Raw genomic sequence first — 13,075 nt, forward strand, 5'->3', positions numbered from 1 at the left:
AGAAGGAAGAATAAGAGTTTGATTTTGGCCATGTTAAACATGAGATACCTGTGAGACATCTCTGTAGAGATGGAATAGATGAAGAATGGAGTGATGAAGAGTTAAGTTATTACCAAGAGCTACCATATGTTGAGTTTCCAATGTGACAGGCACCGCTTTAAGTTTCTTACGTAATGTTATCACGTAATTCTCATAATGACCTTATTGTATTATTATTACAGAAGTGGGAAGTGACACCTAGGCTTAAATGAATTGCTCAAAGACACACAGTCAAGCCTATGTTTGCCTTACTCCAATTGTGGTTTTAGCAACTGTTTTATCTTATATTCCAGGCAGAGGGAACAATGTATGCAAAGTAGAGAGGTCAAAGGGAGGATTCTCAAGAGAACAGCAATCACAGGGAAGATATTTGCGTAATTACCTTCCAATGAATGAATGTTTTATGATTCTTTACAGTTTTAGATTTGTTTTCTCATAGGCACAAACATTAATCTCTACAAGAGAGGGAAATGATTTTATTATCAGTCAGTGGGTGAGAAATGGCTCTACAGGGCCAAGTACACGAATTTAGTCAATTACAAACTAAGGTTTGAACTCAAACTTCTCTCTCCAAAATTAAAAAAAATATATTTTTACATTTCTGAATATTTTTAAATCTTATCATGAATCCATTTAGGACATGAAAAAATACACACGAGAATACATATATTTCAATATTGAAAAAACATGGAAATTGGAAAGGAATTTACAAGATAGGAATGAGTGATCTGGAAAATCATAATAATAGTGGTAATAGTAGTAGTAAGAGCTCTCATTTTTGAGCACCTAGGAGGTGCCAGACACCCTACTATAATCTTTACATTCATTTACTAAATTTGATCTCACAAGAGTTGAACAGGAGATTCTCTTATCATTTCAATTTCAAGGATGAAGAAATTGAGGCTGGGAGAGACTAAGGCAACTTACTGGAGCTCATTATACACCAGGTATTAGCGGAGTTAAGAAACGAACCAAGACTGTGTGAAATCAAGAGTTCAGACTCCAGACAGGCTGGCCAGAAGCCACTTTACCGAGGCGGTAATTTATTGTTTGTTTTTACAAAGCCAAAGGTGAAATGAATAACTCCGCGGGGGGGGGGTGTTCTCACAAGTGAGAGATTATTTTCTGAATTACAGCAAGGTATGGATTTGTATTCACCCGCCCTGAACGGGTGAATACAAATTTCACCCTAGTTTTGCACACACTTTTATCACAGCTTAAGACAGCAGATGGCTCTCTTGAGTTTTCTTTCGCTTACCTCCTGGCTCTGTAAACAACTAAACAGCGTTTTGGGAAGTAAAAGCAAAACACGGGGATTAAACTAAAGGACCTTGATTATCCCAATGCTGCCCCCACCCCAAGCTCCCTTAAAACAGGAAACCACATAAAATAGAGAGGACCGCTTATGGCTTGTGAAATTCACAAGTCTGAACAGTCGCCCTGAGTCTGAGGAATCTGCGGTTCCCCGCGCTGCACCGGGGGTCGGGATGCATCAGGAAAGAACGAGTATTCCTCCTTATCAAAGAGCTGAAAGGCTTGATGCTAAGAGGAGTGTTATTACTGTTAATGGAAGCTGTGAAGATTAATTTCCTTTCCACCTTGGGGAAAAAAAAGGGGGGGGTAGAAAGCTGCTTTTAAGGGAGGAGAGTATCAGAGACTCACAGCCAGCGCTCCACACTCAAGGGGAACTTGCTTTTGCTTTTGCTGCGAGAGCTACCCCGGGGGCAGGATTCCTGTCCGCGGTGCTGAACCTAAGCCTGATCTGGAGGGTGTTGAACAGTGACGGGATGGGTCTGAAGGAGCCAAAAAACCGACCTCCCAATTACCCAATCTGAGGAACTGGGGAAAAGACTGCACTGTAAGAAAAATGCCCCGAAAGAAAAGAATTAACACAGCTACAATAATAAGAAGCTTAATCTCAGTCTGTTCAAATTAATACAGTAGCCAAATATGTCATAGGATTAAAAAACTAGGTTATGTTTGATTGGGGCAGTAGTAGTAGATTTAAGAGGTCACTATCCTTAATGTTTGGCTTCTTTGAAAAAGGCAAGGCAAACTAGGTTATGTTTGATTGGGGCAGTAGTAGTAGATTTAAGAGGTCACTATCCTTAATGTTTGGCTTCTTTGAAAAACTCACTACTAGCTTTAGGTAAATATGTTTGTTTTAATTGTAAAGTCATTCAGAAATTCCAATCGATAAAGCCTGAAATGTCCAAATGGCCTCTCATCAATAAAGGAAGGCAGGAGTAGCTACTCTTTATGTTCACTGGGATTTGTTTCAGTGAATTTTCAAAAAGACACAATTAAATAGCCATTTCTGCAAAATGGCCTTTCCTTTTTTTTAACACAACATAAATACACACTTAGTAGAAACATAAGAACAAAGACATTAAAACAGAAAATAAAGTGGTAGAGATAGAGCAAAATAGTTAACACACCCCTTTTCCTCACTTTTACTATCTCCTGGGTTACTAGAGATTACAAATTTCTTGCAAAATTACTTCTGCTTATTCCTTTTAATAACTGTGATTATTTTGTAGATACAATAACACAGCAAGATGTGGAAAATAAGCTTATAGAGTATGTTCTTAAATGGCAAATACAGTATACATCATCCTAAAGCCAATGATAATTGCGCTGGACCCAAATCTATACACGTTCTTTAAATTGTCTTCCACAAAGAAAACTTGCTAGTAAATATGGAGTAAATGCAATGAGTTACAGATAAGAAGTAATTGCTTACATGGAGAGGTTGCGGATAAGTTCTATGGAGCAGAAGGTATCTAGCTTCTCTGTAATCAACCCTGGGCTGAGCTTCTCCCACTTGCTGGGTCACAAGTCTTTGTAGTACTCAACTCCCTATTCCTGAGACAAAGAGAGTGTGTCTTGGTTCAGAACTGTTCCCAGGACTGCTTGCAGAGTGTGCCTCTCTTTCCAGCTCTAAAGCAGTACCAGAGAAGTGACTGTTAAAAGTCTCTCGATTAACAAATGAATCTTCTTTCCTCCATTCTTCACGCCAGATTGCTAGAAGTCTAGTTTTTGCATTTCTTTTCTCTACCTTCCTGTAATGATGAACCAAACAGCTTAAAGGGAAGAGATGATAGGCCAAGAGGAAAAGGTACAAAACCACAGGAGCAAAAGTCTACACTTGGTTCTGTCACTCGGAGTGTATCCTAGAAACCACAGATCTGTATTCACCCAAGCATGAAGTGTTTCTCTCTCAACCTTCTTTCCTAGGATGCCCTCCGCTTGCTCCCTTCCTCCTGGACCTTTATATTTTCAGTTATCCAAGACAGAACACTGCCAGGACACAGACAGGAAGTCAGGGGGAGGAGGCAGCAGCTGTTGTATTTGAATTTCAGACACAGTTCATATGGCTTTGCTCCCTGACAGAGCTTCTCTACCCAGGGACGCCAAAGACAGCCGCTCAGATTGGAGTGTCCCCTCCGTCTGGCTGCTTTTTGTTGTCCCTGGAATATTGTGACACACTCCCCCACCCTTGATATTTCTGCAGTGCCGTCTTCAGTATTCGGTTGGGCAATTATCCTATCCAGCTGCTGTTCTGTAGCTGCTACAGCCTCTGGCATCTCCTCCTCCTAGTGCTAAAGAGCGAATTTGGGAAGGGGGTCTTTCCAGACACACAACCTTAGCATGGCTTCTCACCTTCCCCTCCTTCCTTCATTTTTTGCTCCGTGTTATGGTTTCAAAATGACAAGAGGGGGAGTCCGCAAGTTTGGGTGGACCGGGTGAGGAGTGGAGACGCCTCCCTCCTCGGGACAAACTCTCCTCCCTCCTCCTTGTTCCCCGGGGTGGAGGGGTTTGGGCACCGAAGGGATTAGCAGGGCGGGCGGAAACTACCTCGCCCTCCAACCGCAGCCCAGTTTCTGGGGACCAGGAGACACGTTAAGATTCAGAAGCCCTGGCCAAGCCGCGGAAGCCTCGGAAACCTGCGAGTTTCACCTAAGAAAAAGCGCACCGATATTCCTTCAACCCCACCTGCTTTGGCTCAGCCTCTTAGCACCCCACCCCCTGGAATCCATTTTAGCTTTCTTTTTTTATTATTATTATTATTAATATTTTTAATCATTACTCTCTCTTTGTAAATTTTTTTCTTTCTTTCTTCCTGAAGAGAGACATAGGAGGGGAACGGGAGGGAGGTGTTGTGGGGTGGGAACGAAGCGTTTTGATTAGAGATCTCCGGGGAGAAGATTGCTCTCCCCAGATGCTGATTTCCAAAGCACTTGACAATCACCGGCAGAACCCGCGAGCGGGCGGCGGCGGCGGCACCGGCCGGGGGGCAGCTCGAGCCTGACGCTGAGTCCTGCCTAGTCTGCCCAGGACGGACGGACGCGCCGAGACCCGGCCGGGACCTGCCCTCCATCCCGTGCCCTGGAAGAAGGCGGCGGGCTCTCCCTCCCGCCGGGGAGGCGGGCGAGGCTTGAAGGCAGCGCGAGTGGCGGTGGCGGCCCCGGACAGGGCTCCGGTGGCGCGCGGTGAGCGGCGGCGCCCACAGCCCCGGCCCCACTCCCGGCTCCGACGCGGCCGGGAGGCGGCCGACACGACCTCGGCGCCCGGGGCTCGCCCCGCCGCGTCCCGGGAGCATCTGCGCGCCCGACCCCGCGCTCCGCGGAGAGGGCGATGGGTCCCAGTCGGGACTAAGCGCCCCTACCCCTCTCCTCAACCCCTCGGGCCTCCTCCCTCCGCCTCCTCGAGGGCGAGCCGCCGTCTGCGCCGCCCCTTCCCTCTCCCGCGTCCCCAGCTCCCCTTCCCTCCGTCCCCTCCCTCCCCGGACCCATTCCCCGGGCCACCATGGCCGCGGCCATCGCCAGCGGCTTGATCCGCCAGAAGCGGCAGGCGCGGGAGCAGCACTGGGACCGGCCGTCTGCCAGCAGGAGGCGGAGCAGCCCCAGCAAGAACCGCGGGCTCTGCAACGGCAACCTGGTGGATATCTTCTCCAAAGTGCGCATCTTCGGCCTCAAGAAGCGCAGGTTGCGGCGCCAAGGTCTGTGTGGGTCACTGCTGGGAGGCGCGCCCTCGGACCTCTCCCATCTCCCCACCTGCATGGGGCCTCTTCGGGCTCCCCTTTCCCTCCTCCGTCTCTCAATAGCCACCCCCCACCCCCACCCCATCCCCCTAGTCTCCCTTCCGAGCGCTCCGAGCGCCTTCCGCCCGCCCGTGGGAGCTGGGAACCTGCTCTCAGGCAACCTGTAGCCACTGAAAACTCAACCCCGCCGGGAGCCGGCAACTTGGCCGGCTCTTCGCCGGCTGCCTCTGGCTCCCCGAGTCTCCTGCGGGCTGGCTTCCAGGGAAAATCTGTTTCTACTCTGAGGGTCTTGGCTTCCCCCGCGGGTAGCATCTGACTCCAGAATGCTGGAGAAAGATCTCCGTAACACCTCGGGGTTTAGGTGCCTGCTTCCAGTCCGATTGGAGAGGTCAAGAATGTGTGTCTGGCCTCACCTGGCCTCCCAGGTCCCCTGGAAACCTCCTTGGCTCCCAGACCTTGGCGAAATGTGGTAATCCCCACCCCACCCCCGCGCGCCCTCCGCAGGGGCCGGTGTCAGAGGAGTGGAGGGTGTGTGTGAACTAAGGGACAGTTCACTTGAGATTTACCAGAACGCTGCTTAGCGGGCAGCACTGAGCGCGCTGAAGCCCGGGGTCACATTTTGGGATGCGGAGAGGGGAGCAGCGTAAGGAAGAATGAGCCCGAATTGGGGGTTTGGCGAGGTACACATCCCTAATATGTGCCAATTTAAATTCACGGACTCGCGAATTACATGAGGCAAAACAAGCAGTTACTACAAGCAGATGACTAGAATAGTTGCCTTACTATACATATTTTTTGAGAAACAACTAGCGCCCAGCATGACCTGCTTTTGCTGCTTTAAAATGTCAGGGTCTGAGAAGGCAACTTAGTAGCCGGAGCCCAACTGCTTTTGTTCATCTCTGCTTGCTTCCACATCCAGTTGCTAAGGGCGATTGTTTTGAGACTATGTGGGGTGTTCTGTGGGAGAAATGGGGATTGCTTGCTTTTCATAACTATGTGGGCTTGGCAGGAAACATCGAAGAATATATTTACATTAATAGGAGTATATGTTTGCCCAGCACATTATATTCTTGGTGCCCAGCTGTATTTGTTTTAAATACCCTGTTGTTCCAAAGACAAGGGAGACAAGCATACGCTATACATGTGTATCTATGTGAGTGTGTGTGTTCTACACATTTGCAGATTTATGGCCAAAAGTTTTAATGCTTGTGTGTGTGTTTTTTTAAAGGCTGTAGCTAAATAGTTTTTTAAAGGACAATAGCTTATTGTCACATTAGAAATTGGAGATTATTTGCTCTTCGAATCAAATGTAAAAGGCAAACACTGGAGAAAAATTAGAGTGGCAGTTCCAAGGAAAATTATAGAAATATAATACCTAATTGCATAAATATAATACCTCCTGATGAAGTATTTGGGGACAATATTTTCAGATGAGTGTAGAAGGTATTAAGAAAAATGGGTTTTAATTTTCCACTTTAGCCTAGAGCCTTATCCAGCAAACCTTTGTAAGAGCAACTCAATTGTTCTAAACATTGTTGATCCATGCAGTGTCACATTATCTTGACTTACAGTGTTTGCTTCTCCCCCTTTTAAAAATCAGATTCTCTTTTAGAACACAGTTTTCACCAGGTAGAGCTCCAAATTTTGCCATCTATTTGAAGTAAATAAACCTGTTCTCTTCTAGATAAGATTACTCTAATATAAACAATGATTAAAACTTACTGTGTGTCTTCTTTAAATATACAACCAGTGGATTATTTTGTAAATATGGACAATAAATGTTTTTTTCATATTGCATAATGAAGGATGGTGTGCTTTACACTTCTGTATTTTAAGACGGGGATATACCTTTTTTTTTTTTTCCAGATATGGGAAGATATCTGAGCTTCCTAATAGTCTGTTACACCATTTTCAACCCTGACTGCTCTCTTGGTATTCATGAGTTCAAAATGATACGCATGCATCAATGATCTGTAAGAAAAATACATTTGAGGTCACTTCTGCTCCCTTATTTCCCAAACAGATGATAGGCTAAGAGGAAATTTCATCAGGACCTTTCCTTTTATCCTCTTTATACTTCTCATATGTAAAGAAATATATTCTTTTGTGAAGAAAAATATAGATATATCTCTGGAGCATCAGACATTAATTTATTATTACTAATTTAAGCAAAATAAATATTAAAACTTTATATTATGTAAGTTATGTATTGATATCTAATTATATGATTTTATATTACATATAGCTATATATATATATAATTATTTCATTATTTAATTAAATGCTCTTTAAGGAAATATTTTTAAGCATAGTTATCTTACCTCCAAACTCACTCTTTGCATCGGAACTGCCCTCAGGAAACTTAAAAAATCTGATTTATTAATTTAAAGATACAACTTTTAGGTATGACAGTTTTATATATCTTCATATTTGAATGTCATTAATTTGACAAAGAGTTACTGAATCTTCCTCCGATGTCAGGTGCTGTTCCAGGTGTTATGTGCAGAGCAGTGAATAGAACAAATGAAGTCCCTTCCATCATGGAGATTACAAATATGGGGTAAAAGCCAATGCATATGGAAAGGAACAAAATAAAAAACTCAAAGTCCTATAAAGAACAAAGACAGCTGAGGCTGCAAGGGTGGGGGTGGTGGGAGAGAAACCTTAATTAGAACAAGAATGCAGGGTGGGCCAAGCTGAGAAGTCCAGGTTGAGAGCTAACATCTGAGAAGGACAATGAAAGCCCCTGAGTTGGGAAAAATCTTAAACGGTTCAGAGAAGCAAAGGAGATATAGAAATACAGTATACTGTCATCTTGTATTCATAGTCCATTTTGGCTGAAGTTTACATTTTGACAGGTGAATTCAAATACACATGACATGTTGGCAAACAGAATAAATAATAGCTCCACATTTTGTATTTGGGGGAAGAGTAATAGCCCTTTCTTAAATGTACGGTGTTTTTCCTTTTTAATGCTTCCTTAATTAGTAATTTATTTAGCATAAAGAGTATGGCTTGTATTTACTTATGTGCTTTTGGTTGGAGCCCTATTCCTCACTCTGATCACAGAAGGGTGATTTTTGCACAGTTGAGTACCAGTTGTACCATTTTGTCCTCTTGTAAAGGACAGGAATCTAGATGGCTTTAGGGATTGTGTGGGCACCATGACTCTCCCACCTTTCCAGATTCATCTCTCTCTACTTTCCCTACCTCCAAAGACTCCAAACACCATTCAAAGTTCCTAAAGTTAGCCACATGCTTTCAAATCCCTGTTCTTTTGTTTGTGCTTTACTCTGTGTATGGAAATCTTCTATCTTCTATCTTCACCTGTTGAAATTATCCCCATTTCTTAAAGCTTGGAGAAATGCCATTGCCTCTAGGAAGTCCTCCTTTATTGCAGAGAAGTAAGAATAGTCCTCCTGTGGCATTTTATACCTCACTATCATTGTTTATGCCTGATAATAATTAATTGTGCCCCATCCCGACATGTGATTAACCATCATTAAGAGCAAAGTCTGTGTTTTCTGCACTTTCATAGACTCTCAAATTTTGAGAGAGTGTCTGCCATGGCCTGGGTACTTGGCAGTGCCCTTGAGTTGAAGTGAAATAGGGAAGGTCCACAGGTCCAACACTAAAAGAGTGTTCTTGAACCACAGTACTCTAAATAGACCATTTTAGAAGTATATATACTTTTCAAGTTTTTATATATTTTTTCCTCTCCATATTTATCTGTATCTATATATATATATTAGGAATCTAGACACCTTTATATATGTATATATAAATATATATTTTTCCTCTCCATATATATACATATACATATATATATATATAAAATCAACCAATAATATATATATATATAACCAACCTCACTTTAAGACTTAACTAATTTATGAAAATAGATATTTAATTTAGCTAAAGAAAGAAGAGGGCACAAGGAAACCAACTATTTGCAAATAGTTTTATTTGAAATCTTCACCTTTTTTTGTAAAAAGTGAAAAACTAAAATAGAAACTGCAAGCAATGATGTATAATGAAGATTTTATCCTAAGAGTGTTACATTTTCATTGTTAATTTTTAAACCAAAACAAGAAACTTTATTGCTTGTAAGACAATACCTTTCAAAATTTTTAGTGGGACTAATGCAATTGTTTCTTGAAGTTCACTTTTTTTCGCTACTCTCATAGGAGCCAAGGTATCATGTGTCATGTATGTTTAATCAGTAGTTGTGTGGGTTTCTTACTAGCACATTTTACCTAAAATAAATTACAGGGTGTCATAAGAAACAAGGAAAGAAAAATGAGCTACTTAAAATTTGTTTTCGAGTTATTGTGTAATATAAAAAGCAGAAATATATGTATGCTTATATCAACAAAACTGCTTTGCTCCAGTGTGATAGTGAAACCCATCAGTTATCCTAGGAAAAGTGGTCTTCCTTCTTACAAGGTGGAAAGGAAAGATGTAAGGAAAGATGTGTCCACCTTCTCAGGAAATAATCAGCAGCAAAGAGTCATCAAAAGACCACCATCCTTTGTGCTACTGCTTCAGAGCCGTGTGGAAATACAGACCACCTACTTATATTGGCTGTTTAGGTCAAAACAAAACAAGGGAATATTTTTCCCCCTATGTTCATCCTTCTTTTCTTTGGAGAGTGTATTTTTTTTTTTTTTTTTTTTTTTAGTTTTCTAAGGTCATGTACATGGGAGTCTTCCTACTTATCTTTTGATAATACCTGTTGCGAATCAGAATTTTATTATTTGTTAGTTGCATAAAGGCAAGACAAAAATCATAGTTTTTCTTAACTGAAATGTCTAATTTTTCAACAAGCATATTTTGTCAAATGCAGGGTTCCTAAATGAGAGCTCTTACGGGAGCTTTACTGAATTGGTAAACAAAACAATGTTAGAGACTTTTTAAGAAGTTGACCCTTGCTTGCTTATGCATTTTTTCGGCGCCTTAATTGTTATGATTTCAACATTCTACATTTGCTCTAGGCTTCTGAAAGTGGTTGATACCACAGTGGTGCAATAAACTGAGAAGTGGTACAGCAAGAGAGGTGTAAGACTACTTAGTGGTTTAGGTTAGATGTAAGGTTGAGTAAGATGATTTGCTTTGGGTTGAGTTAGGTTCATAGATTGAGTTTACATGTATTGAGAAAATAATACTGTCTGGTGAAGAACTCCTTTGATAGTTCATAATACAAGACTTCAGAAGCACCACTCTACCCCAAATCCACCACCAGGTTACCATTAGCAGTTACAGGTTTCACTTTTTATTTCAAATTAGTAGAGTTATTAGTGTAGTTCTTCTACATTTAGCTGCCAAATTCTGTTCTTCTGTTAACAGTTTTATACTATATAATGTTAGTATAAGAAAATTGTTTTCAAGTAGACATGAACCTCCTCTTCTCTCTCGTCAAAGTGAAATGATGTCTTTTAAACTTGATTTGCTTAACTTAAAAATAATGGCAGATATTCAAAGGAAAAGGTGGGTGACATATTTTTCAATCTGATTTATCTACTTAGTTTTTGGAATCAGGTTTCTTTCTAGGTATACTTTATCTTAATTTCTTCCCCAGTGGTGAGAAATTTTAGCCAAAACAGACTATGACATTTCAGCAATATAAATTTGTATATGATGTTTTTAAATGTTGTCATTAGCACTCAAGGGCTAAAAACACAAAAACAAAAGCATAATGGAAACTTGAACATATAAAAGACAATTTTCACAAGGTTGATGCAATTTAAAGTCAATCACATTGTTTTGGCATGACTAGGAAACGACTAACTTAGTAATTTTACCTATAAAGATTCCAATGTTCATTTTAAGAGACTCAGATTACATGAATATGTTACCATTTACTGTTTGCTGGGAGGGTAGCAGTAGACAGTGGTAGTAGGAATCCAGATACCTTTTTAAAAAACCATTTTATGATAGTGATTACTTTGTCACTCAGGGGAAAGACTCTTTGCATAAAGCTATATTGTGTGAAATATTTGTGTGTGTGTGTGGAGTATGTGTTTCACCCCATGCTTTCAAAGTTCTTGGCTGTCAGGTTTGATAAGGACTCTTATGGTATGACAGGGTCATATGGTTATGTATGATGGGGTACTGCCACTTAAAAGTCAGTGTCTCACCAGTGCCTGGCATATAACAAACCCTGCACAAGCATTTGTTGAATGAATGAAAAGTTGTGTATTTCTTAAGATTTACATCTGACATAGAGCGACCATTGAGATCAGTGTGCACATAGCAGTGACCATAATTGACTGGACTTAATGTGTTTATCAACAGCCTACATGGCATCCCGTGTCAGGCACTGTACCATGGAGTACTCGTTCGTCTTCACAACAAATCTGTATGGTAGGTACATTACGTTATCTATCCACTGATACGCTAAATTATCCGTTAATGGATGATACACTAATATTATCTAACCATCCATTTTATAAATGAGGAATCTGAAACAAACAAATAAAATGGTTAATTGACTAAATTCATATATCTTTAAAGAGTGGGGCTGAGACTGAAACCCAGGTTGCCAGGCTGACACCAGCGTCCCTGCTCTTAACAAATGCCAATTCTCGATTGTCACATACTTTATTTCTTTATCTCAATTAGTTGAGATACATCCGCATTTCACAGCAAAGGAAACTGAGGCTCAAAGAGTTTGCATTTTGCCAAAAGACTTACACCTGAGCAAAGTAACACCAGCAGAATTCAAAAACAAATCTGCCTGTCCTTAAATCCTCTGTTCTCCTCACTACTCAACACTTCCAGTTCTTCATGACATTTTGAACTTGTCATTAATGGGAGACACCTTACTGTTAAGTCCTATAGTAGATGTTCAATGTATACATCTGGTTGTTGGATACATGCAATAGTGTATTACTAACTTTTTAAAATTGAAGGTGTGAGAAGGCTTGCCTGGAAGTAGAGAGTTATTTGTAGGCTTTGGCAAAAGAGACAAAAAATGTGCCATATTTCACCAAGCCATTTTTCATGTAGGGATGTAGCTTTGATTTTCTAACAAGTGTCTGGATGTGATATTCGTTGATGCTATCTCCTTGGTGGATTGCAACAGTGACCTGAAACTCTGAAAAGGATTAATTTGGAGTGCTCTCATTAGCATGTAATGAATTTTAAGTTAAGTCTTTCATTAATTTTTTATTAATTTTCCTAGATTATATATTTTAGACATCTCTCATTTCTAACAAGATGGTTTATTGGTTACATTCCTTATGGGCCTTATTGTACATGATAAACTGAAACAAATCACTAAGGTTACAGAGTCACAAATTAATCGTGAAAATTACAGATTGTTAGAAAACTAGATACTGTGTGTTGTATGTTGCTTTTGAATTAACACATTGGTTCAGAGTTCTTGTCTAATGAGTTTTTGGATCTTGTTCTTACTACTGATACCAGAAGAACATAGTGTAGTCAAGTCTTAGTCATGTGTAAATTGTATTATGCACTTTATAAAAATTGCACACAGATGAATATTTAACTCTGAGACAATATTTCAAGTCTAGTTATATGTTATTTGGGTATTTTATTGACTTATACTATCTGGCTTTTATTTTCTTGTTCACCTTACTTACATAGTAAAACTAACTGGGTAATCCAACCATCAACCTATTTTTGTGCCTGCACATACACAGCTGATTTCAGCTGAAGAGAAAACATACCTACACATGGGTTGTTCCTACTTTAAATTCATAGTCAATTACATCAAGTGGGCCCCTAGGACATTAAAAAAATCTATTTCTATTTAACTGGATGATTTTCTTATCTTCTTTCTCTTTAAACTTCTTGTACCTACTCCCCCAAACCCACACTCAACTATGTTCTTTCTTCTATTTCTTTGAGAAAATAGAAATAATAACAAATACGTGTTCACATATTCCACTACTGGCTTTTACAAGCCGATCTGAATATCTATCCATTTACTCCTCTTTTTCCTCCTGAATTTGGGGATGAACTCTTAGT

At 40.7% G+C, this 13,075-nt stretch overlaps 1 protein-coding gene across 6 annotated transcripts in view; it reads left to right on the forward strand.

The window, feature by feature from the left end:
* FGF14 (fibroblast growth factor 14) overlaps positions 1–13,075 on the forward strand; it is a 610,229-nt gene that overhangs the window by 424,866 nt on the left and 172,288 nt on the right. The window contains exon 1 of one of the 6 annotated variants that reach the window (XM_027591058.2): positions 3,888–5,041. The exons of the other annotated variants lie outside the window; for them this stretch is intronic. Coding sequence (XP_027446859.1) covers positions 4,849–5,041 — 193 coding nt within the window. The 5' untranslated portion in view covers positions 3,888–4,848. Of the gene's footprint in view, positions 1–3,887; positions 5,042–13,075 lie in introns of those variants that run through there. 6 annotated transcript variants of the gene reach the window in all.

The sequence above is a fragment of the Zalophus californianus genome, chromosome 3 (genome assembly GCF_009762305.2).
Source record: "Zalophus californianus isolate mZalCal1 chromosome 3, mZalCal1.pri.v2, whole genome shotgun sequence".
NCBI lineage: Eukaryota > Metazoa > Chordata > Mammalia > Carnivora > Otariidae > Zalophus > Zalophus californianus.